This window comes from Zeus faber, assembly GCF_960531495.2.
Source record: "Zeus faber genome assembly, chromosome: 18".
In the NCBI taxonomy this organism is placed as follows: domain Eukaryota; kingdom Metazoa; phylum Chordata; class Actinopteri; order Zeiformes; family Zeidae; genus Zeus; species Zeus faber.
In genome coordinates, this window is record NC_137210.1 from 14,946,608 (window position 1) to 14,973,747 (window position 27,140).

Below are 27,140 nucleotides of genomic sequence, written 5' to 3' on the forward strand. Positions count from 1 at the left end.
GGGAACCAGGCAGAGGTTCGGACGGAAGGTACAGGAAACAGGTAGTAGATTTGACGCAGTAGTATTGACGCAGTGGATACAACGACGATCTGACAAGACTGAGTGAACGGTTTAACCAAGATCCTACGATTGACTATACCAACTAAAACTACTGTTGAATAAAACAGAGCAACAGATTCTTAGTTATGAAGAAATTGTACTTTGGTAGACACACAAAATGACTGTCTTCCATACTGTAACCTCCGGATGTCATACATTAGTCTTGCTTTTGAAGTCTTGATTGTGTGCTGTGCCTCAGAAGTACTTTCAAAGCCATTGTAAAAAGATACAAGTCACAATTTCAAACAGAAAAAAAATTATATATATAACAATGTGGATGATGAAACACTGCTGCAAAACGATACGGGCCAAAGAATTACCACAAATATATAATTTTCTTTTCCTTTGTGCTCCCTTTCTCTCGTCCTCTCGTCTTCTTGTCTCTTTTTCTGTCCTTTCTTTTCTGTTCGTCTCTACTGTTTTGTCTTGTGTAAATATTCTTACTTCTGTACGCACTGCCTCGCTGTATCACGTTCCCTCACTGAGGTGCGGTACCCCGCCTAGAAATCATTATTCCTCTGAACCGAAGTGAGATTTAGTCCTCTAGGCAAGATTTGGATTCCAGGGGGATTCCCTCTGCCCAGAGAGTGCTGTCAGGCTTCTTGGCCGCTGAGAATTTGCTTTGATATATCCTAAATACCAAAATGGAGACCACCACCATTAGGCATACGATAACAACTGAGGAAATAACCAGAAAGATGCCCAAGGAACATCCTGACTCCAAGGCAGTGGCCACAGCTGTTGAAAAAAAAAAAAAAAAGCAAGAACCATCATCATTAACTGGTACAGTTCCTGGAGCTAAAAAAAAAAATTGCCATTTCAAATACCAATTGATTTAGCCAACAGCAACAGGAACAGGAAATCATGCAGTCATGTATTAGGTACCTTCTGCATAGACATTGACAGTGAACTCGCCCGACGTTTCCACGGCCACCTTTTTCCATTTCAGGGATGGTGACAAGATCCACTCCTCCGCCCGACAGAAATATAGGCCGCTATCGTCCGGAGTGGCGTTGAGCATCGTCAGGTGGAAGTGGCTGGGAACGGGGTGGTCAAACCTGAGTCTCCCTCCCCTCCCACTCCTGTCTTGCAGGGTAGAGTTTTGGTAAACTGTGAAGATGGGGTGTTGTTCACTCCCTGTATTCTGTTGCCGAAACCAGGTGATGTGGAATGCGGACGACTTGCTTGACTGGGCAGTAATAGTGCAGGGGATGACAAATTCATTGGAAGCTGTCAAATTAAGTTGGATGTCTTCTTTCCCAATTGACAAGTTTCTCTCTGTCCAAAAGACACACAGACAAACTCATGTGCACGGCTGGCAAAATGTGGCATTAACGTACGACACACCAAATATTGGCGCTAATGTGAATGCAATCGATAATTTCAAAGCGATAGCATGGGAATGATGCAATCATACCAATAGCTTTTACGGTGAGAGAGATCAGGCCTGACTCATCCGTGGCTCTCTGCTGCCAGTGGCCTCGGTGATCGAGCTGGTACTGTTCCACCCGACACTGGTAAGTACCACTATCCCCCTCATGGGCCCTCTGGATGTGCAGGTTGAAGGTGCTGCGAGTGGGTCTGGAAAGATGAAGCCTCCCCTGAAGGCCCTGAAGCGGCTGGCTCTCTGGCCACCGCATGAGGCCAATGTGGTCTACTTCTGCCAGGGGGACTTTCTGAGCAGAAAGGTCTGATCCCGTGTAGAACCAAACAATTGCGTAGACGAACGAGGGGTTAAACCCAACGGATGTCAGGGTACAGTTCAACTCAACGTCCCCTCCTTCGGTAGCAATCAGCTGATGTTCTGTCTTATCCAAATGCAAGTCGTTGGCTGGTAAAAGAGTAATGTGTTATGGGGGGGGGGGGGTGGGATTATATTGTGTCAGATGATTTTCAATCATTACCACCAAGAATCTTAATAAACAATATAGCAACTTACCCGGCTCTATAATTCGTAGCTCTGTGGTTGTATGGGCGGGTGTCAGCTGAAACCACTGACCATCAGGATCCTGCAGCCACTCTACCACCATACAGATGTACGTCCCGCTGTCCCTGACCAGAGCTTGCCGAATAGTCAGCTCAAAGCTACGGCCTTCCTTCTGCATCCCGCTGATTCTCTGCCCAGTGCTTGACTCCACCTGCGGCTCGAAGGTCACTACGCCGTCATGGCTAATGCTCAGAATGGTCTTGTTGTCCCCTGCTTCCGGCTGGACAACCCAGGTGACGGCAAAGCGAGAGGAGGCAGAAGTTCTCTCCTTAGCGGTGCATTTTATTTTTATGTCAGCATTAACCCCACCCGTGATGGTGGGGGCGGAAGTGAGAGAGAGCGCGGTTTCTAGGTGAGAGAGGGAGACGGATTGAAATAACGCTGAGCATCAGAAGAATCTGTACCACACACACCAGTCAGACAACACAGCTTGGGCAAGCGGATTTGGTGCCTTGTGAACCGGCTCTTACCCGGGTCCTTCACCACGACTGCCAGCAAGTTGGATGGCGGCAGCTTCTTGTGTCTTTTCTCCAGGAAGACAGACACCTCGCACTGGTAGCGTCCCGCCTCTCTCTTGCTTGCCCCCACGATGAGCAGAGTATGATGGACTTCCGTCCCGAAGCTCTCTATTTTCACCTGATAGCGATGCCGGCCTTCCTGCCACGTGATGTCCCCACTGTGGGACACCGTCAGGATGTTGTCCAGGGAGGAGGAATCCTCGCTCTGCAGGCTCCACCTCACCGTCATCGGCACGGACCCCACGGACCCACGGACACGGCACCTCAGCGCCGCCTCCTCCCCCACAGTTACCACACTTTGGCGACTCTTAAGGTCCAATTTCAGCGACGACTCTTTAAGAGAAATGACATGTGATGTTGACCAGCAGTGATTATAGTTGGTATGGTATAACCTAATGTAAAAATACTTTGCTACTGTACTTACTAAGTATTTTTTGGAGTATCTGTACTTTGCTCGAGTTAATATACTTCTGTTTTTTTACTTTCATTTAGCTACATTGAGCCCCAAAAAAGTGTAATTTTACTCCAAAACAATTCCCCTGACGAACTTTGTTACTCGCACTTGCACGTGCACCTGCAACTGCACCTGCACCTGTACATGCACCTGTACATGCACCTGTATATGCACCTGTACATGCACCTGCACCTGCTACGACTGATGGAGACGCACACCATGGCCATATTTACAACAAATGTTTTCTTATGTCGGAATGAAAGATGCGTCTTACCAAAGTACTGAAGTGCCTCTTATGCATAACGAACAATAAGTGAATACAGGTACTCCTCACTTAACAACCGAGTTCCGTTCCTAGGGCTAGGTCTTTAAGTGAATCGGTCGATAAGCGAGGCCCCGTGTTATTACACTAGTAACGCTAGTGTTACGCTAGGGTTATGAATACTGACAGACTGAGAACGGTAATGAGATGAGATGCTTGACGCTGAGACGCCTGAGTACCTGTATTGGCAACCAGAATAAAAGTCTGGCTTTTCTTTTTTCTCCACAGCATTCGCTTTTACTTAGACTTTTAATACTTAAGTACCTTTTACTCAAGCAGTATTCCAATGAGAGACTTTTATCAAAGTAGATCAGGCTTTCGAGTAATTTTTCCACCACTGGTTATAGCTAATGTTATTTCATTCAAAGTACAGTAGATACAGTGTGGTTCCAGTGCATCATGGGGGTTGATGCCTCATGGGAACTATCACCGTTACATATGTTTCTCTGTTTTTCATACCTGCAAGATTTACCGCCACAGTGCTTAACTGTGACTGACTGTGGGTTTTATCGATGTTGGTATTGGCTTTGCGCGCCCACTCAGAAACAGTGCACTGGTAGATGCCTGCGTCAGAGGGCGTGACCTCATTCAGCTCCAGTGTGAAGACACCGTCTGCTGGACGTGATGCCCTGACATCCCTCTGTGCAAACCCTGGGCCCGACTCGGTGATCCCCTCCCGGTTGAGAGCGATGACATTTCTGAAGGAATCCGTTGATATGGATCCAGATTTGTATTCCCAGGTCACTGAGAGTTGCCCGCTGACCCCGCTCACTTTACAGGTGAGTTGCAGCTTACCACCTTCGTTGACGGCCACATTTTTAGTTTCCATTTCAACTGTGAGCCCACTCTCTGTGAATGAAAAAACATCACAGGTAGTATTATGCAGAATACAGTGTAGCCTACAGTAAGTATAGTTATTGTGGCCATAACTCCATATATGACAGCGATGCTCACACACCTGTGGCTGAGATGGAAACTGCTTGGGTACTCGAGTCCTGGGGTGTCCCCTCAGTGAATTTCCCCTTCGACCCTCTGTCCTGAGGCCACGCCCTGCACATGTACTCTCCTTGGTCCTGGGTTCGAACAGGCCTCAAGATGAGCTGGTTCTCTTTGTCGCTGGTCCGGGTCGCCCTCAGCTCCCCCCCGATCTTACGATCGTTGTACTCCGGTCCCACGCGTAGAATTCCTGTGGGGCCAAGGCGGGCCAGCTCCACACCGTCCCGCAGCCAGGCCACGGAGAAGAATCGTTCGGACAAATTCTGGACGTCTACGTTGCAGGCTATAGACAGCTCCTGGCCCTCCTGCAGTGATGTCTTCTGCACTGTGATCGTCACCACAATATAGCTTCTGTCTGGCAACACTTCTACCCGAAACAGGATAGGACACAATGTAGTGTAAGACCCATATCAGCACAATAACCCACATCCTATAACAAGACTACAACCCTTAGGCTTGAAGAAAGAGAACTAAAGCACAAGCAAATTAAATTATATTTCTAACCTTCAGCTTTGACGTTCAGCGGGGTTGGCTCCGTGTCCTTCTGTGTGATCGAGTACCAGGTACGGTCAGGATCTTGGATCCACTCCTGGGCGCGGCAGTAGATCCTGCCCTGGTCGGACACCTTGAGTTGGTCCATCTTCAGTCTGTACGTGGCCTCTCCCATTTTATCCAACCTGATGAGTCCAGCTTGGTAGCGCCCTTCGAATCCCACCCCGGGACGTAGTGTCATGTCCTGGTCCAGTGAGATGATAGGGCCGGCGCTGTCTTCCCCAACCGCGTGGAGATACCAGGCAACAGAGAGATGGGTGTGCTGGACTGTGTTGCTGGAGACCTGGCACGTTAGGGTGAGGCTGTCACCTTCGGTGTGGCTCCGGGGGAGAGAGTCCGGGGATGACACAGTGAGGGAGTCGTCAATTACTATGAAACCACGGAAAAGGAAGGGAGCAAGGTGGTCAAAACGACAGAGGGCTTCTCTTTTTCCAAGTTGAAAATTCAGTTAAAATACTGGCAAGAGTATTAAAGAGTCAATTTAATATTTTTACGCAGTGATTTAATACAATTTGTGATTTGATAAATCAGCAATGTGATTACCTTTCACTGTGGTTTGAGCAGAGTAGGCCCCATTGTAAGTGAGGTCAATATTTTCCACAGAGCACGTGTACTTTCCGTCGTCGGTGGCCTTTAGATTCTTGATGGTGAAAATGACTGAATTGGGCCCCATGTGCTCCAGCGTGATTTCCTTCGCCTCCACCCGCCTCATGTGGCCAGAGAAGCTGAAATCTGGGTTACTGGTGCTAATGATGTTGATCTCCTTGTCAGGGAGGCGGTGCATGCTGAATTCAAATACTTTGCTGGCGTCGTGGTTTAAGAAGCCGCTCACATTGCAGGTGATTGAGAGCGAGTGGTCGAGCACACGATACAGAGGGCCCGACTGAATCTCAGTGAGCACCCTGGCCTGGCCTGCACAGTGTACACAGAGTAGACACTTTAGTAAGCAACAGATAATGGACATTGGATATTTACAAAATAGACCATTTTTGAACAATATATATATACAATATATATATATATGTGTGTATATATTATATATTATATGTGTTAAACACATATAATTATACAAAAAATATCTAGTATAACCTAGTATGACCATTGGAAGAGATCATAGGTGGAGGAAGTCTAAATGGTTGCTCACTGCACTTGCAATACATACATTGTAAATGCAGCCATATATGCAATGCTCTGTAAACTTTCTACTTTTATTTGTGAATTTAACGTACAAGAATGAAATATGTGTCTCTGTATGTATTTATGTTGGGTTTTTGCTTGTTAGCATTGTAACTTTGTTCGTTATAGTTATGTATATGTATTTATCCATAATTCATCATTATTTGTCAGAATTGTGTGGGCTGGACCCTATTGTTTTTATTCAGATATTTAATATAATTTTTTCTCCTTGGCATTTTTCCTTCTGAAAGTGTCTGACGCACAGCAACTCCCGAACCCACCGACATGAATGAAGTGTCGTTGGATTCGCAGTTCAGACATTTTGTGGTCCCAGTTTGATCCACATCGATCTATATGTGGAGCAGAAACTAATAAAGAACCGTTGCCAGTCTACCAGAAGTGGCCGAATGTTGGCGGAGCGGGGCGGGCTGCGGTGTTGGAGCCGGCTGGGGTGGTGGAGCGTGGCCCTTTGTGACATCACCATCCAATTTATTATATACGATCAGGGTGTGGCTTTCGCAAGGGGGCGGCGAGGTGCGCGGTCTCGACCCGGCGCAGGATCTGCACCGGGTCGAGAGAGGGAGCCGATGCTGCGTTCCATGGGAACTCAGAAAATTGTAACTCGTGTTTGTAGGAAGTAATGCTGCGTCTCACAGGAAAACTAATTTGTGACTAACGCGACTAACTTGGACCTGTGCATTGCAACCTGCAGCTATATTTATTATGATGATTATTATTATTATTATTATTATTATTATTATTATTATTATACATTATTTGAATTTTCAGCCTTTTGAATTATCTGTTGGCTGCTCTTAAGTGCCAGTCAGGTTTTTTATAACAGTTATAGTTATAATAATAATAAGCCCTATTTACAAATAGCAGCCCCTTTAGTTTCACTTCTTCTTTCTGTGTTTCACGATATGATATTTATATTTAGATATATTTAATATCTTTAAACTATCTGCTCGCGGAATTGTTGTTTTATTGGAGAGGGAAACCATAATCATTGTTGCTGTATTGCAATTGACGAAAAATAATTTAATATGAAGCTGTCAGATGTTGTATATAGTATGTCAAAGGCAAATGAATTGTTGTCTTGGATGAATGCTGGAATGGTTCATCTCCCATTTGCGAGAATTTCATAATGTTTCATCATTGGATTATTTTCTAATTAATTCTGACAATCATACAAAAAACTTTCCTTTTAATGGAGACAGAGCATTCTTTAGAATTAGGGCTAAGTAGCTTTTGGAGATTTAAGACCGTCTTTGACGCCACTTAACAGTTTCTCAGATTACAAGGTCACATTGATGCTTTGATTTTGTTACTCACAAAAAACAACAACAACAACAACAACAACAACAACAACAATAAAAATCAATAACTAAATACATTTTTAAATATGCATGAGATCTATGCATTTTCATATCGACATAGTCTAACCCATTTATCGCGGCTTTTGAATCCAAATGCTACAGACGTATTCACATTATGCAATCTGTCAAATGTCTACTCTTACCACAGTGGAGGATGACGAGTCCAATTGGGAACAGAACACCCAGCCTTAAAACTATTGGCAGGAAGCTCCTCATTCTGCTCTGGTAAAGACTGCGCTGAGAGTGATTGCTTTACAGAGCGGCTTTGCGATTTGGAGACACACAGAGGGGAAGTTTAAATGTGGTTTTCCCTGTCGACATCGTTGTCTTGCTTTGCCATAGAAAAGCTCTGACGTGGAGGTGTAATGTATAACCTACATATAACCCTCATATACAGCATATATACATACAACCCTAACCCAAAACACAATAAAATAAGATAATCCCACACCCGGATGACCCCAATCTGGTTAAGTAAATCAAATATCCATCTATCTATCTATCTATCTATCTATCTATCTATCTATCTATCTATCTATCTATCTATCTATCTATCTGTCTATCTATCTATCTATCTATCTATCTATCTATCTATCTATCTATCTATCTATCTATCTATCTATCTATCTGTCTATCTATCTATCTATCTATCTATCTATCTATCTATCTATCTATCTATCTATCTGTCTATCTATCTATCTATCTATCTGTCTATCTATCTATCTATCTATCTATCTATCTATCTATCTATCTATCTATCTGTCTATCTGTCTGTCTGTCTGTCTGTCTGTCTGTCTATCTATCTATCTATCTATCTATCTATCTATCTATCTATCTATCTATCTATTTTGATATTTGATATATTTTATAAGTGTTTCATCAATTGGAAGTTGACAGTTATGATTGTATGTGCTGTCAAAGTTGATACAGTAGTGCCACTTAGTGGGGGAACGAGGGCGACATTGCTGAAACCAGAACATGCTCTTTGGAAAAAATGAAAATAATTTAAGGGCCAATTTTGAGACTGCTTCAAATAGCTTTTGGTGACTTCAAGGTTACCTGGACAAGACATACTGTAGGTTGGCATTGGCACTGGCAACTGGCAAATATAAGGAAATTATTTGAAAATTACCTTTTTGCTTTGATTACTACCCCCCCCACACACACACACACACAACACACACACACACACACACACACACACACACACACACACACACACACACACACACACACACACACACACACACACACACACACACACACACACACACAGGCTCACACACACACACCATAAGCTCAAAATGCTTCAAATGAATTACATTATCAATACTTCTGACTTATGTTGGACAGAGATTTCTTTTTTCAACATCCATGTAGCTGTGTGTTGTATCTTTGATTATCTTCAGTATATAAAAAACAACAAACATCTAAGACGAGTAAGGTAGTCCTGTCGGCCTGTCAGCTGACGTTGAGGCTTTACATGACTTTAGAAAAGGAAGTGTCGGGGAAAACAACTTGGCTTCAGCTGTGTTACAAAACCCCAATGCACCGATCATGAGCAACAGAACAGGAAGCGTGCGGAGGGGCGTGAAAAACCAAGCCAGCCTCTCCACTTGTCAGGCTCTCATTCTGCCGGTGGCACTGCTGGCGGTTTCACCCCCCCGCTGTGATGAGATGAGCGACCTGCTGGAGAGGACGAGCTTGTCCCCGAATGGGATCGGAGATGACCCGAGCCCGAAGGAGGGCAAGGGCGACGTCGGAGGGGCGGGCGAGCTCTGCTGGGAGGATGGAGGTCTCCCTGCGGAGCTCCAGAGGGGCATGGAGACCCTGCGGTTGAGCGGAGAGCTGACCGACGTGACGCTGTGCGTCCAGGGGCAGAGGTTCCCTTGCCACCGGGCCGTCCTGGCAGCCGCCAGCCATTACTTCAGGTACAAACGCAAGGAAATACGACGCACTCCCTCAGGCACAAACTCAGGGATACGATGCAATACTTGGCATTATTCCAGTAGACGAGTGATTCTCAACCTTTTTCCACATCAGAGACCTGCGGTTTCTGATACACATTGGGGCACGGAGCCCGTGTGATACGATTTTGTCTGAGAAGATTTTGATTGTCAGGACTGATTTAGTCCAAACGTCCGCACCTGTCTATGTTATAGTTACAGAGAACATACTGAAACTAGGATCAAAACAGTCATTATTGCACATTCTCTAACATTGCTGATATCTTATAAATGACATAATACCGAATGAACGATCTATCTCGTTGGAGGGCCCACTGGAACATCTTGAAGAACCCGTGGTGGCTCTGAAAGCCACTGTAAAAGATGTTACTTGTCTGTATTGCGATGTGGGTACTGACTGAACTTGTCGTGACTTTCCTTCAAATGTACTCATGCAGGGCAATGTTTTGCAGTGGCCTGAGAGAAACCCACGAGGAGTTTGTGGACATCAAGGGCCTGCACGGTGAGACCATGCGCTCTCTGCTGGACTACACCTACACCAGCCAGGCTCTCATCACTCACGCCAACGTCCAGAGGATCCTGGAGGCGGCTTGTCAGTTCCAGGTCAGCTCAAATAACAACTCAGATCTTTCAGCGAGGGGCCGTCGTTCGCTCGTCTGTGCAGTCGATTAAGACGTTGTCCTACTTTCCTCCAGCATAGTTCGGGGATTTACCAGTGTTAAATGATAAATGATGAACGGATGTTAAATGCCAGCACCCTCCCATTGGAAACAAGTAGTTATATTTGTATTTTATTTAAATGAGGCATCAAGGGGGTTTCTTTCGGCCACATTGATTAAAGGAATCCTTAGAGGCAGGCATAGCAACCCTTTCTAAATATTATAACTGTCCTGATTATCTCATCGAAAACTGGCACTCTTATGTTATTCATGTAACATAATGAACATCTCCTTAGGAAATTAGCTTTTCTTGTCCAGGTTTAGACGTGGAAGTGAAACTCGCACAGTTGTTTACGCTTCAGATGGATTTAACTCACAAGCTAAAATTGACTTCACATCTGGACAGCAAAACAAGATAGGGGAGTTCTGGTGTGTGTCTGTGTGTGTATGTGTGTGTGCGTGTGTGTGTGTGTGCGTGCGCGCGCGCAGTGTTATTGCTACGTTGTGGTTGTATACCTCATTTTCGGACAGCATGTTGTTATCGCCTCCTTCCTCCTTCCAGTTCCTGCGTGTGGTGGAGGCCTGCGTCGGTTTTCTCACCAAGTCCCTCCAGGCGGAGAGCTGCGTCGGGGTCCTGTGCCTGGCCGACAGCCACGCGCTGCCGGCCCTGAGGGCGAGGGCTCAGGACTTCCTGGTCTCCGAGTTCTCCAAGGTCATCGAGCAGGAGGACTTCCAGGAGGTGCCGGCGGAGGCCCTCGAGAGCGCCCTGCAGAGGGACGACCTGAATGTGACGTGCGAGCGGTGCGTCTTCGAGGCGCTGATGTCCTGGGTGAGGGCGCGGGACGCCGAGCGGCGCCCGCTGCTCGCGAGGCTGCTGTCCCACGTGCGGCTGCCGCTCCTGGACCCGGCGTACTTTGTGGAAAGGGTCGAGACGGACGAGCTGATTCGCCAGTGCGGCGATGCTTTCCATCTGGTCCAGGAGACCCGGCTCTATCACCTGTCGGGCCGGGAGGTACTGTAGGACTGAAACATACGCTTCCATTCTTGCTCTTCTGTTTTGTTTTGTTTTGGCCCCTGCCCCTGCATCAGAAAGTAAAAGACATTTCCAGCCCTTCAAGCCAACCATCTCGATTGGCTAATTAAGCTTAACCCAGAAGTCCAACTAGCGAGTAAAATCAGCTTGCTTAGTGCATGGCGCGGAGCAACAACATGGCAGGATATTTCATTTCCGAACCTGTAATTGTCCAGCTCTGCCCCCAGGCAATGTCTTTGCATGTCTGTGACATCTAAAATATCCCTAAGATATCTACTCCACAACACCAGCATCGTAAGACTTAATTTCACAAACAAAGGACAAGAGTCCACAGTTGAACACAACCGCTCTGGTTCTGCAACTTCCCCCTTTTGCATGTGTGTCTTCACCGGCTTTCTCTCGAACGTTGCTGGTGTTTGTGCGCCTTTGTTATTGTAGGTGGTCTCGGAGAGAACCAAGCCGCGGCTGCAGCACTTCCTGTCGGAGGTGTTCATGATCATCGGCGGCTGCACTAAAGATGAGAGCTTTATCTCCACGGTGACCTGTCTGGACCCGCTCAGACGCAGCCGCCTGGAGGTCGCCAAGCTGCCGATGGCCGAGCAGGAGGATGAGTCCAAGAACAGGAAATGGGTGGAGTTCGCCTGCATCACTTTTCGCAATGAAGTCTACATATCTGGTGAGAGCCCCCCACTTTTTGCTTGTCAGATAAGAATGACTGAGCACTTCCTCTCAGAGCGGAAACCAAAGTTCTAACAGAGCACTTCTGGTTATTATTTAGTTTTTTCTCGAATTTCTCGCGAAAATGACGCCAGCAATGTTGTAGCAGCGAACCGCAAAATGTTTTTTATTTTTATCTCTCACTTACTCAGAGGAAATGTTTTTTACATACCAAGCGGAACCAACTGAAATAAGGCTGATCAACTTTCTGTGGTTCGCATCTGTGGTTTTGGATGTTTCCCCAACTATGGAAACAAATAACACCGAAGCCCAGATGTTTGTCCGTTTTGTCATCAGATGTTGATGTTAAGATCTGGTGACTCTACGCCGTTTCTCTCACTCCCTTTATCCACATAATGTACATTAGTGTATTAGAGTGTATTAGATTAAACTAATCATCATTGCACAGAGTACAAGTACTGAGGCAATGAAATGCATTTCTCTGCATTTTACGCTCTTAGTAAGTAACGTATCTAGGAGCAGTGAGCTGCCATATAGCGGCGTCCAGGGAGCAGTTAGAGACATACTGTAGTAATAGATGGAGTACTTTACTGACTGCCTGGAGTCAAGATACCAAGACGTATGTGACTCATTTGGACAAAAGTTAGTCAGGGGCTTGGTGACAGTTGCCTCTCTTGCCTTTAATGTTTCTAGGCGGTAAAGAGACCCAGCATGAAGTTTGGAGGTATAACGGAGCACTGGACAGATGGGCCAGGATCGAGCCTCTGACAACCGGACGATGGAGACACAAGATGGCCCTCCACGGAGGGAAAGTTTACGCCCTCGGCGGATTTGACGGGGTTCAGAGGCTCGCCAGCGTGGAGGCCTATGATCCCTTTCACAACTGCTGGACACAAGTGAGAAAGGAAGAGGTCTCTGCCTCACCATCGGATTTTTTTCAAATTCATTATTATAAACCGTTGATTATTTCTGTTCGGTCTTTTGCAGGAGGCGCCTCTTCATCAGGGCGTGAGCTCTTTTGCGGCGGCGAGCTTCGACCGGTGGATTTTTGTCATCGGGGGCGGGCCCGATGGAAAGCTGGCCACCGATAAACTCCAGTGCTGGGAACCCGGGATGGAAAGCTGGGACCTTCGAGCCCCCATCCCGATCGAAGCCAAATGCACCAACGCCGTCACGTTCAAGGACCGCATTTATGTCATCGGTGAGTGGTCTGAAATTCGTTCAAACGCTGTGAGAGCTCAGCCCGTCCAAAATGATGTCGGATTCATGTCGTCATTTGTCGCTCCCCAGGGGGCGCCATGCACGCCATGTACTGCTACTCCCCGTTCTCAGACTCGTGGGCCTTCGTCACCCGTCTGGGCGACCGGGCGAGCTGCGCCATCGCGGCCTGCAACAACAAACTCTTCATCACCGGCGGTCGGGACGATAAGAACCAAGTCATCTCCACGGTGATGTGCTGGGACTCGGCCACGGGAGATCTGACAGAGGAGTGCGTCTTGCCTCTGGGAGTCTCACACCACGGCAGCGTGACGCTCATGAAGTCCTACACACACATACACAGACTATCACCTGGTGCCAGCACTGGGTGACATCAGCAACAGAATCAGAATCAGAATCATCTTTATTTCGCCAAGTATATTTGCATACATACAAGGAATTTGACTCCGATTCTTTCTTCTCTCAATGTACAAACATGGACTAGACATACAGCTGAAACAAAGACAACAAGCTAATACATAAACATTTAACTACTATATACAGATGTTAAAGTATAAAATAAGTATATATATATATATATATATATATACTTATAAAAACAACAGCAATTTAGTTGTAGCAGGAAGGCAATAGTGCAATGTTGCAGAGTGCAAAGAATCGGGAATAAATATGGAATAATTATCAAGATTACTTTATATATATGAGGCAGGTGGATTTGACATTTGAAATAATGAGAAAAGACAGATGGGTTAAAGAGAAGATAGATAGAAAAAATAAGAAATAAGCAATCCGGTTTCTGAATCTTCACTCATATGAGATCTACAAGGCCTCATTTACAAGTTCGTTTTTCGACTTTGGTTGCCGTGCTCCAAGCTGGTGGGAGACACGGACGTCGCACCCGCCCACTGCCGCGGGGATTTTAAGTTCCATGTAAACGACAGAAAATAAAATATAATAAAAGAAAAGAAAATGAAATAAAATAAAATACATACATCTACAATAAAAACACACTATTTGTGTTGGTTTTGTTTGGGGAAACGCACAGTTGTTGTTTTTTTTGTTTGTTTGTTTTATAATTATTTTTTAAATATTTACATTTCCCCTCGCCTGCAGTTTTATCACGGACAGTTGGTATTAATTCCTCTTTCTTTAAAAAGATTTGTGCTGGTCTCCGCAGCCAACGGAACACTTCCCATGCTTAGCTCTGAGCTTCACTGCCAGTGGGTCCGGCGGCACTCCAGGTGTGCGAGGAGTTACTCCGATGGAGGGCGGTTCTAATTCTACTGAGTCTCAATGTGATGTAGTCCTGAGACACAAATCTACTCACAATAAACTGACTGGGTTGTCTCCTTTCACAGTTTGTGTGTTAGTAGGCCCATCAGAGACCCACGGGGACATACACAAGCACTGAAAAAGTGAGTTCTTCATAATAGGCCCCCTTTAAAGGAATGGATCTGCTCACCCCTCGTGTGGTATGTAGGCAAGTTCTAGTGTTTCCTCCAAACTGGACGCTCCGTTCCTCCATCAAGAGTTCAATGCAAGTGATGGGGGACAAATCCACAATCCGTGTTCAGTGCAAAAACTCGATCCACAATTCAGGCCAAGCTTGGAGTTATTTAAAAGAAAATTAATGGTTTTATTGCTAAAATTCCTGTTTGCTGGCGTTGTTGTCATTGCTGTGCCACAGTGTTGTTATACCAGTGTTACATCCAAATGGGTGACCTGCTGAATTTCGTGACGCTATTTTTCCTGTGCTTGTTCTAGATAACTAAAACAATTTTATACACAAAGATGAGAAGACGGTAGCTCATCACAATAAGTTGTCCATGTAATTGATGCAGTTCACTGTACCTAAAAACAAATATTTTGACAGGAGTTGCTGAAAATGGTGCAAGTCTAGCTGCTAGTTTCTGTAAAGTAAACCCAGGCACATCTCAACCCAATGTTTTTATTTTTAGGTAATCTGGAAAAAGAACATTTGTCTTTCTTTGGTGTGTTGCACTCCTCAAAAAAGCAGCTATTTTCTCAAATCTTCAAAAGCTGTCATTTCAGGGTCACACAGTTCTGCAGGTAGGGGTCGTGAAAGCAATGAAAATAGCGGTAGCAAGGAATTTAGCAATAAAACCAAACGTCATTGTTTTAATATAACTCCACGGATTTGCAACAAACAAACAAGCAAACAAAACAATCATCTGAACAATCACTTCAAATTTGGGGCGTATTTATATACCAGGGTCCTATGTTCCCAGGGTCCTAAGTTCCCAGGGTTCCACTGTATGTTTGAACTTATGAAAAAAGGAACATAGGACCCTGGGAACATAGGACCCTGGAAAAATAGGACCCTGGGAACATTGGACCCTGGGAACATAGGACATTGGGAACATAGGACCTTCGTAATTAGGACCCAGGGAACATAGGAACTTGGGAACGTAGAACCTGGGAATATAGGACCCTGGGAACATAGGATCAAGGGAACATAAGTCTTGGGAATATAGGACCCTGGGAACATAGGACCCTGGGAACATAGGACCTTCGTAATTAGGACCCAGGGAACATAGGAACTTGGGAACGTAGAACCTGGGAACATAGGACCCTGGAAACATTGGACCTTGGGAACATAGGACCCTGGGAACATAGAACCTTGGGAATATAGGACCCTGGGAACATAGGACCAAGGGAACATAGGACCCTGGGAAAATAGGGCCTTGGAACTTAGGACCCAGGGAACATAGGAACTTGGGAACATAGGACCCTGGGAACACAGGACCTTTGCAACATAGGACCCTGGGAATTTAGGACCGTGGGAATATAGGATCCTGGTCACACAGGGCCTGAGAACATAGGACCATGGGATCACAGGACACTGAGAACAAGGACCTTGGGAATATAGGACCCTGGGAACATAAGACCTTGGGAACATAGGACCAAGAGAACATAGGCACCTGGGAACATAGGACCAAGGGAACATAGGACCTTGGGAATATAGGACCCTGTAAACATTGGACCCTGGGAACATAGGACCTTTGGAACTTAGGACAAAGGGAACATAGGAACTTGGGACCATAGGACCCTGGGAACATAGGACCTTGGGAACATACGACTCTGGGAACATTGGACCCTAAGTCATGTTCCCATTATGTGCCCATGTCCCATTAAGTTAGGGATATTTGGCTTTTGGGTGAAATTTATGGAAAATGTAAAAAGTTCACGCTACAGTGGTATTATATCATGAAAGTAGGGCATTTAAGTAGAAGCATGCAATGGTGATTTCCTCATCTCAAACAATTTATTGAAACAAAAGCCAACAACAGTGGTGGGTTTACCACAGCAAAAAATGTCAATGTCTCAATAACTTGTCATGTGCCCTTGAGCATCAATTATAGCCTGACAACGACGTCTCATGCTGTTCACAAGTCGACTTATTGTCTGCTGAGGCCTGGCACCCCACTCTTCTTGAAGGGCGGCCCTCAGGTCATTGAGGTTCTGGGGTACAGAGTTAGGAGCCTCTACACAGCCACTCAGCTGATCCCACAGGTTTTCTCTGGGATTCAGGTCTGGAGAAAGTGCAGGCCACTCCATTTGAGGTACCCCAGTCTCCAGCAGCCGTTCCCTAATGATGCCACCTCGATGAGCTGGAGCATTGTCGTCCATGAAGATGAAATTAGGCCTGTGTTGTTCAGGCAGGGGCACAATGACTGGATTAATGATGTTATTCAGGTAGTATCGGCTTGTCACTGTACCATTCACAAAGTGTAGGGCAGGTCTGTATTGACTAGACACACCTGCCCACACTGTAACACCACCACCACCAAAGGCTCGTCTGGTGACAACACTTGCTGATGCATAGCGCTCTCCCTGACGTCTCCAACATCATTGGCGGCCATCATTTCTGCTCAATGTGAATCGACTTTCATCAGAGAACAGCACTGAGGCCACCGGTGCCTCGTCCAGCGTAAATGCTCCCTGACCCATGCAAGACGATGATGCCTGTGCCTGGTGGTGTGGTCAGGTACCCTTGCAGGTCGTCTAACACCCAGACCATGCTGATGGAAACGGTTTTGAATGGTCTGACGTGACACTTGGGTGCCTCTCACCTCCCTTAAATGTGCCTGGAGTTGAGTGGCATTCATCATCCGGTTCCACAGGGCACTGTTCACAATGAAGCGCTCATCAGTGTGGGATGTGGCCAAAGGACGTCCACTTCTATGCCTTTCTGTGACTCTTCCAGTCTCTGTATCTCTGTTGCTGTAGCTGCTGATGACACTCTGTGACACTCTAAGCTCAGTGGCCACTTCTCTCTGAGAACATCCTGTCTTAAGCCTCACAACGGCGAGGTACTGTTGATCAATTGTTAGGTGTCGTCTTGGTCTCATGATGTCAAAATGTGAACTGCATGATGAAGAGGACTGTTTAGATACCAATTCTAACTGAACCAGGAAATGTATTGGTCGATTCATGGATCAAACACCTGTTGTGAATTTTGCCGTTCAGCTCCTTGTTGGAGAACAGCAAGTTGTGCAAAAAGTACTGAAACATTGAACAGTTGGACATGTGCATTCAAAAGTTTAGAGAAGGTCAAATTAAGTTCACCTGTAAAGGTAATAGTGCATTTTAGGTTCGCCCTGAAATTTCACCTGAACGCCGAATATCCCTAACTTTTTGTGAGTCGCGTAGATCGAAATTCTCTTGTGCCCGTCGCCCCCCCGGTGACCGGGGCCCCGCACTGCAGCCCGCGCAGCCCACAGGGCAAAACACCGTCTGGTTGGTTCGCTGGGTGTTAACGTTTAGCCGCTGGGCAGCTCTCCATAGGCTGCTGTGACACTGCGCCGTCGTGGGAAAGCTCCACCTGTAACCCGACACCATGCGCACACCGCGCACAGTCACCTGCTTCCGTCAGAACGAGACCAGGAAAACGTGCTGCCTTGCGTCGGTCCCCGCGGAAAGGGGAAGGGAACCTGCAGCAGAGCGAAGCACCAGCTGCTCCCAGGAGAGAAGTGTGTTTATGTGGTTTGTCATTCCGCCGCATGGCTGTCCACGCCGGCGCCAGTGTCCTGGGCTTCTGCCTTCTGCCGCTGTTAACCCTCTGTCCAGGTGATTTTCTGCTGTCGTTGGGCTTGCTTTTTCATTCCCGCTTGCATTTGGGTGTAGTTAAGAGGCAGCAGCGGCGCCTGATCTCTACTTGAATGAGTTTTAGTAGTTAACGACATTGCTGTGGGGTTTCTCAACACGCGGTCCGCGGACCAGCCAGGGGTCCTATCGACAGGTTCCAGGGGGTCCCCAGCAAAATGATTATTTCATTTACAAGGTACAATGTTGACTGTTTTGGTACAATGTTCACTGTCCCCCTCACTGTAGCACAAGCGGGTCTGGAAATTTGGATTCAGATTCAGATTCAGTCGCATGAAAGAGGATGAGAAGGATAAATAAAAGGCTGAAAATATGGATATATCTAGGATAGACGTTTAGATGTAAAAAAAAAAAAAAACCCCAAATATAAGTAAGTATGAGTACATGGAATATACCTTGTATTTAAGTAGATTCGATTAATTTTCAAGGGTATTTAAGATTATCAGTTTCGAAATTACAGTAACGACAATATATATATATATATCGATAATGTTTTGATGTACTTTTTAATCCTTTAATCCTTCAGATTGGGGTCATCCGAGGTTGTGGGATCATTTAATTTGATCTTATTTTATCTTTGATTAACAACAACGTACTGACAAGACTTGGGGATGCTGCTGATTTCTGTGTGAAAGTTTGATTTCTGACCCCACCTTTGAGATTGAACTGTGATCAGGGGCTCTGTAAATAAGCTTTCCTTCACTTGACAAACCGCACATATTTCGGTCGTGCATCCCCAGCGTCGGGCCAAGCGCCACAGTACGGGGGCCAGGGCTCGGTGACCACCTTGACCCCGTCCATCCCCGGAACCCCCGAGCGGATCCTGTGGAAGCACAGCGGCAGCAGGCTGCTGGAGTTCGACGGCAGTGAGGAGAAGGTGTACGGCTCCTTCAGCGGCCGGGTGGTGCTGGACTGGCACACCGCCGCGCTCACTGTCAACCGCCTGCGAGGGGAGGACAGCGGACCCTACGAACTGGAAGTGTCCATCAACAATAAATTGTACTATTCACACCACACAATGGAGGTCATCGGTAAGGGCATCTTATAAGGACATCTTGTATATTGGCTTCTGTTGTCATGATTGGATAATAACTGATGATAATAATAATAATAATAATAATAATAATAATAATAATAATAATAATAATAAAATATTATTATTATTATTATTATTATTATAATTCATAAATAAATAAAATAAACCATAAATAAGAAAACAGGCAACTACAAACCTTAAGTAAAATCTAAATAAATCTCAAGAATAACAAGAAACAATAAAAATAAACTAAAAAATAAACAGTCAACCTCTGTTTCATCAATTCACATTCTTACAAATACATAGGAAATTGTGCATGTTTGCATGCATATGAAATAAAAACGACTTGTACTGTGAATACCAGTTACAAGTGATACCACCATGAACAAATTTGTTACACACAGGCTGTGATTTGACATGTTTGGGCTATTATGGTTTGGCAGCAGGGAGGCTCCTATCAGCCGAGCTGCTGAGCAGGTTTAAGCCAGAGGGCCACACCCTTCGACCATTCAAAACGAAAGATAAGATAGAAAAGTCAAACCTGTATTTGTCCTGACACTTCCCTGTATGTTTCTTGTGCGTAAATGCGTCATTCCTTCTTTTTCATAGATAGATAAATCGATTCTTCACTCATCCCCAGAGGAAAAATCGCAAAGTAAAGTCCCAGTTTACCCTACTGGAACTAATCTCTCCCACCTCATTTGAACATATGTAGATATCAGGTGCTCTGATTTGTCCCCCATGTATCTGTAGATGAAGTGGCGTCGCCCGCCATATCCTGCGTGCTGAACGACACCGGCGGCTCGACCGCGTCTGAGATCTGTGCGAGTCTGGCGTGCACGGCCGAGCGCAGCGGCCCCCCGTCTTTGCTGAGGTTTGAATGGAAGGCGGCAGGGGCCGTGCACGGCGGCTCCCATATATTGGTGCCCGTGGCGGGAAAACACGACGACGCCGTGTACACGTGCACGGTCAGAAACCCTGTGAGCGAGAAGACGGCCGAGTTCGCCGCAAAGGATTGCTATCCAGGTGAGACACCCTCGGAAGGATTTTATCTGTGTAGCCCTTTTAGAGCACATTCGAGGGATACTGTGAAAGCAACCCTCTAACCATGAGCCCCCAGACACACAAGAAAAACTCCCAAAATCCTAGAGAAAATGGAGTAAACCTTGAAAAGCAACATGAAATAGGGATCACCCATTGAGCTGACAGGTCTGCAGGAGCCAGTGAGTCTACAGTGAACAGGAAGTCAGTACCATTTAATCAGGAAAGCCAACCCAGATCTACTCTATTAAAAGTAGTACTTGTAGATGTAGTAGTGTAGTAATAGTAGTGGTCATAATAATGTAGTAGTGGTAGTTGTAGTCATGGTAGTATTTGTGCTCGTGATGTTGGAGTAGTAGTAGTAGTAGTAGTAGTAGTAGTAGTAGTAGTAGTAGTAGTAGTAGTAATAGTAATGTAGTTCTAATTGGAGTAATTTGGTAGTAGTACTAGCAGTCATGGTAGTTGTAGTAGTACAGTAGTAGTGGTAGTGATAGTAATGTAGTTGTAATAGTAGTAAATTTGTAGTAGTAGTGCTAGCAGTAGTAGTAGTAGTAATAGTAATGTACTGTAGTGATAGTTGTAAAAGTAGTAATGTAGTAGTAGTACTAGCAGTCATAGTAGTAGTAGTAGTAGTAATAATACCAGTATTATTATTATTAGTAGTAGAAGTAGTAGTCATAGTTATGTAGTATTAGTTCTTGTAATGTAGTGGTAATCGTAGTAATTGTAGGAATGTGGTGGTAGTCATAGAAGTTGTAATAATGTAGTTGTAATAGTAGTGTAGTAAGAAATCAGCTCTGATTCAAGCAGATGCGTTAATCAAACGTTGCATCGTTTCATGAGATTCTGTTTGTCTTTGCAGATAAAAGTGTATTTACTGCGCTCATCATCTGTGCCATCGTCTCCTTGCTGCTGCTATTTGCTGTAGCTTTCTTGTGCTACAGGAGAAAGAAAGGTACCGTGAAACAACAAAGAATCCATGTCTCAGCACCATATGTAGTATTGACCAGTGGCCTGTTTATGATTTAATTTGAATGTAATGTATTATTATGTATGTACACATCCAATTGAAATGTTAACGGGATGATTTTCTGCCATATAAATCATGGCTAGACCACAATAAATCCATAATGAAAGCAAAAAGCAAAAAATAATTATTGGACTGGAAAGATTTCTATTTAGCAAAATACAATAATATTCCAATAATTGAGCCTCGCCTGCTATAAGACCTGATCCTGTTTATTTTTAATGCACGTCTTTATTTTTCTACTTGTTCTTCTACTACCTCTGTCTCCAGCCCGTGCGGTACAAGGAGAGCTACTTGATGTAGAAAAACACTCATTGGAAGGTACGACAACTTCAATATGTTACACCTAAAGGTTTTAATGTTCACATTGTCGTCTCTTCTTCTTGTTCGTTTCTTCCAAAAGAACGAGGGATTTTGTTTGTACTGAATATTGCCTCATGTCAAAACCCATGATTAAACATTTGGACAATGAATAAAAAAAAATGTAATAATAAAGATTAATGTAAAAAATTAATGTTCCAATATAGTTCATCGTGTGCTGAGGTCATCCTCAGCCAAATTCAGGTGCACATTGTTCTCACACTGATATGCACCTTAAAGTAAATATTTCACAATGTGCAGTAGGAAGGTATTATAGTTTAACTGAGGATTATTCACCTCGGCTGCACACACATTTGCTCTGCAAGTCATAATTCCATGCTATCTAAATATGGGATTTATTTGCAGGAAATGAGTCAATGTTTCACAATACAGTAGAACAACTGAATGGAAGTTGGATGGGTGTTGGAAAACAATATGAAAAAAATTCGTTGTCCACCCCACATTGACCCATTGTTTTCTAAATTGAATACCTTTCGTTTATTTCTTAGTTATTATACAGAAAACAGGGTGTTTGAAGTGGGTACATACAGAGATGTCATAAATGAATTAATAGAGTCATGTGACAGCACTTGGCGAAAAAGGCTCAAAAACTAAAAACAAAAAATCCCAGCGGAGGGAGAGACAGCAACTCCCCAGAGACAACTGGATTATTTCTAAAAAATATATATATAAAGTTAGAAAAAACAGGCTTGACACACTCAGACACAAAAGCTTTGTCAGAAGTGTCACATGTCATGGATGAAATCCCAGTGGATGCCTCCGTGCCTGCTGCAGCACGCCTTTTCAAGAGCATAGGCGGAAGTTATTTAAGGGATAACGTGCAGGGTGATCAGGACTTCTATCGATCTGAACATGGGTACTTACTAAATAAATTAATACGTTGACACGGAATATTGAAATAATATGATATTTGAAATTATTCTATAACCAGTTTGCCTAGTTTGAGAGCTTCCGTCTATGTCTATTTGTAAAATGAATTGTGATATGAGACATGCTAAATGGGGGTTGAAACCTTCCATTTTAGTTTTCTGTAGTGCCACCAGATGGCGCCACCAGCTAGTGTTACTTACCACTGAGCATGTGGGCAGCGGGAAGTGAGAGATGTCAATCCAGGGGGAGAAGTTGTTGCCCCTGGCAACGGTCATTATTAACAGATTAGCGGTCATCATTCAAAAATAACTGACCGCTGAATGTTGGTCAGTTGTTGCTGATTGATGGTCATTATGATTGACCAATCAGAATGGAGTATTCCATACCGCCGTGTAATAATAACTGTTATTGTGTATTTAGGTCCGGAGAACGTCATGGAGGAGGAGATGGAGCGACAGGCTCTGCTCCACAACGCCGCCACGCTCCCCAGCTCCCAGCGGCTTGTCCCGCTGTCCCAGCGGCGTCCCAGCGAGGACACGACCGCCAGCGGCCACCAAGAGGACAGAGACTCCGCCCTTTCCGGTTCGGAGCCTGAAGAAACAAAACCCCTGCAAACTGACTCGGGAGGCTTCGGAGCGTTAAACGAACCGGTTTCGATCGGCGAGTCGGAGGAGAAGGAGGAGAAGGAAGGGCCCGGCTCACAACCCGCCGAAACCGAACGAGATCCACGAGCGTCGCCGGAGGAACCCAACAGCGGGGCGGACGCCGCGGAGCCCGTTTCGGGAAAGCGGCGGGAGGCGGACGTAGCCGTCACTCGGGATGGACCGGTCACTTTGAGCGGCTCGGAGAAGCCCGGCGAGGGGGAGTCGCGGCCCAACCCTAAAGCTGACTCGCACAGGCCTGACTCTCCACGGCGTCCGCAGGCAGGCCTCCGCGCCGATGGGGAGGAGGGCCCCGGTACGGGGGCCTGGGGCAGGACCGGACACGGTGTCGACATCGAGGTAGAGCCAGAGACGGCCTTGTCAGACGATAAGGAAGGAGGCGCCACGGAGATGTCACGCGGCCACGTGGTGCTACAAGAGAAGTGTGTGGAGGAGGAGGAGGAGGAGCGGGAGGAGGAAGAGGAGCGGGAGGAGGAGGAGGAGGAGGAGCGGGAGGAGGAGGAGGAGGAGGAACGGGAGGAGGAGGCACGGGAGGAGGAGGAATGGGAGGAGGAGGAACGGGAGGAGGAAGAGGAGCGGGAGGAGGAGGAACTGGAGGAGGAGGAATGGGAGGAGGAGGAACGGGAGGAGGAAGAGGAGCAGGAGGAGGAGAAGGAGGAGGAGGAGGAGCGGGAGGAGGAAGAGGAGCGGGAGGGGGAAGAGGAGCGGGAGGAGGAGGAGGAGGAGGAGCGGGAGGAGGAGGAGGAACGGGAGGAGGAGGCACGGGAGGAGGAGGAATGGGAGGAGGAGGAACGGGAGGAGGAAGAGGAGCGGGAGGAGGAGGAACTGGAGGAGGAGGAATGGGAGGAGGAGGAACGGGAGGAGGAAGAGGAGCAGGAGGAGGAGCAGGAGGAGGAGGGGGAGCGGGAGGAGGAGGAACGGGAGGAGGAAGAGGAGGAGCGGGAGATGGAAGAGGAGCAGGAGGAGGAAGAGGAGCATGAGGAGGAAGGGGAGCGTGAGGAGGAGGAACTGGAGGGGGAGGAATGGGAGGAGGAGGAACGGGAGGAGGAGAAGGCGCGAGAGGAGGAGGGGAAGGAGGAACGGTAGGAGGAAGAGGAGCGGGAGGAGGAGGAGGAGGCTGGCGGGGACGATGAAGGAACAGACGCGACGCGCGAGGAGGAGAAGGACACGGCGGAACCCGATCGCAGCCATGAAGCCGAGCGGGAAGAGAAGGATTCAGGGGAAGAGGAGGAGCAGGGCCTGCCCGCCGATCGGAAGGAGGACAAGGAGGCAACGGCACCCGTGCCCCCGTCTGAGGATGGAGGTGGAGACGGAGAGGCTGAACACAGTGGGAGAAGGGATGGAGGAGAAAGGACTGAGGCCGAACGGGATGATTTCTTGCGGCGGGCCGGCGTCCTCGTAGACTCCGCATAGATTTGAATCCCGGGGTCATTTTTCCACCTGCTATTCAAGCATTTTTGATTTCATTTTTTAAAATATTTATTGATTTTTATTTTTATATCCTTTGTAATTCTTTTTCGATGGGAGAAGAAAAGGGGACGTGCTCTCTTCTGCCAGAATGAAGCCGTTCCAAAGCTTGGACAAACAAGCAGAAAAACAGCTTTTCAGACGCCAGCTAACATTTTAGAAAGCACGGCTGAGAACTCTTTTTAAAAAATTTTTTTTTCTTTTTTTAATCCTCCGCCTTGTGAAATTTCACCTTCAGTCAAGTTTACCCAATTGCACAACTTCCTCGCTCGCTTGTGCTCCGTGCCAAAATCCTTGATCTTATCAATGTCAGTATTGGTGTATTTTATGACGAGCATCGAGTGGCAGTCGTCCAAAGTTCACCAGATAATGAAACCGCTGCGCGGGGTCTTTCATATGCACCTGCCTTCTTTTGAAACGGACGTGACTTCGTTTTGTTTTTTTTATCCGGAGGCTCGGGCTGGGCGCGCCTCGACCGTTTTTTCAAATCCGAAAAAAAAAAAAAAGGAAACGGGTGCTTGTGTTGCAAGATCAAAGCTGCAGGTCTGCACTAAGGCACCTGGGCTCCGGCAGAATAGCAGCTCCGTGTTCATCGGCGCAAGCTTGTGTTTCGCACTGAATCTGAGAACTATAAGCGGTGATGAAAGGTTCGACCCTTTTTAGATGAATCCATGAATGGATTTATTCATTCCATCATAATTCTTGTCAGAATGAATTATTTTGGTGGAATGCAAAGTGTAGATAAGTCACATTAAGTATGAATTATGGCAAATGCTTTTTTTTTTTTTTTTTTTTTTTTTTTTTCCTTGGTTTTTAAATGAGTCATCAATTATTTTCAGTTGAGGAGTCCAGCATTTGTTCTCAACGAACGACTTGATCACTACCGAGGCCATAATGATAAGCACAGTTCTATGGATTTGTGAAGTTTTTACTGTTTTTACTGGAGGAGTGTTTGTTCTCAGTCCAGAATACGTGTGGACGCTCTGGACACATTGAGTCACCACTGCACGACCCACCTGCTCGTCATCAAATATACACAATTGAAAAAAAAAAATAATAATATTAAACAAATAAAAAAGTGCAAAGTGAAAAGGTTGGGAGACACTGAGCTAATGTAGTTATTTATGGTATTCAACTGTAATACTCTATGTGTATTGACAGGGGGCAGTGTTTGTCAGCATTTGCTTCATCAATCTAACCTAATTCAGTTTGGTGGCTCCAATGGGAAGGTTTTATGAACTAGTCAGAAAAACAAATCTCATATTGCACTAATATCTGTCCACGTTAACCTTGTAGTAAATGAAGTTACACACTGCATTTAACATCACATGACAGAATGCTCTTATGTCGACGATGAATGTGAACTATGTATTCCTCGAATTCATCCAGTGCATCTAAAATGCTTGGTTGCAGCCGTTAACGACCTGTAGGGGAACAGTAGATTGTATGACGTCAAAGACCATGTGAATGACTTCACTGTATGTTGAGAGAAGGTATTTTGTTTCCGCTGAAATATGTGTATTGTGATTATGATAACATGACATGTTCTCAAGGCCTCATTCTTGGGGCCCTGAGGGGTTTTTTTTTCCCCTCGCGCCTTTTTTCCCCCCCTTATATTGTATATTTACATGTATATTATTCGATTTTATATAGAAATATAATAAACATTTTAATCAATAATACTTCATCTGCGTTATTATTAAAGAGCCGTAAAGATTTTTGTTAAGCCAGTAGGGGGCAGTGTTTATTAGCCTTCCCCATACAGCATGGGTTGATGGGGTTGTTTTATTTTCATTCAGATAAACTGTTGAAACGCACGAGAGAGAGAGAGAGAGAGAGAGAGATCCCGAAAGACACTCAGAATCTTTTGGGGAGACAGTGAAGGCCCGTTCAGCGCTGACAGGCATCCCCGTAGCCAGCTGTGACACGTAGCTCGACAAACCGGAGGATAACGTTCGAACGTTGAATACACACGCATGCGTTCACATTTAGGCCCCTCGTTCGCAATGTATCACGAAAGGGTATCCGTAGTAACGTAGCTGAAGGAAGGAAGCTAAAATGCGGGGCGAGGGGGGACCTCGCCCGGCGTGGCTCACCTGGGTGGTTTTCGGGAGGGTCTGAATAATTCACGTTTACGGCCGGACCGTCCGAGGCGAGGGGGCGGGAGAGGTCCCTCGCGCCTGCGAGGAGCAGGTTCACGGGCCGGCTGGCGCGCGCCGTGGCTCCCCGGGCAGGGCTTGCTCGGGGCCTCGCGGTAAAAGTCACGCGTGATTAGTTTAACCTCCGAGTCGCAGGGAGGCCTGTGATCTGCTACCGGCTGACCTGTGGGTTCACTGCACACGTAGAGAATGAACAGTATCGCATTTCCCTGGTTGCAACAAATACCAAGGGGATATTAGAATATTGAATTATTGTGTGTGTGTGTGTGTGTGTGTGTGCCTGTGTGTGCGCGTGTGTGTGTGTGTGTGTGTGTGTGTGTGTGTGAGGGGGT

The 27,140-nt window shown here is 46.0% G+C and overlaps 2 protein-coding genes across 2 annotated transcripts; one reads left to right on the plus strand and one right to left on the minus strand.

Moving 5' to 3' along the window:
* Positions 1–535: 535 nt before the first annotated feature.
* LOC307243873 (immunoglobulin superfamily member 3-like) lies at positions 536–7,699 on the minus strand (the record flags this gene model as incomplete). The annotated part of the gene is made up of 10 exons (XM_080018843.1): positions 536–837; positions 985–1,377; positions 1,517–1,930; positions 2,039–2,434; positions 2,557–2,937; positions 3,879–4,229; positions 4,339–4,743; positions 4,881–5,297; positions 5,472–5,840; positions 7,627–7,699. The coding sequence occupies 10 exons, from the start codon at positions 7,697–7,699 to the stop codon at positions 635–637; spliced, it is 3,402 nt and encodes a 1,133-aa protein (XP_079874969.1). The 3' UTR covers positions 536–634.
* Positions 7,700–9,040: 1,341 nt separating this feature from the next.
* On the plus strand, positions 9,041–13,969 carry klhl6 (kelch-like family member 6; the record flags this gene model as incomplete). Its single annotated transcript, XM_080018844.1, has 7 exons — positions 9,041–9,414; positions 9,888–10,053; positions 10,672–11,121; positions 11,581–11,818; positions 12,514–12,716; positions 12,808–13,021; positions 13,111–13,969. 7 exons carry the CDS (start codon positions 9,041–9,043, stop codon positions 13,407–13,409), a joined length of 1,944 nt encoding a protein of 647 aa, XP_079874970.1. The 3' UTR covers positions 13,410–13,969.
* Between the last annotated feature and the right edge of the window lie 13,171 nt (positions 13,970–27,140).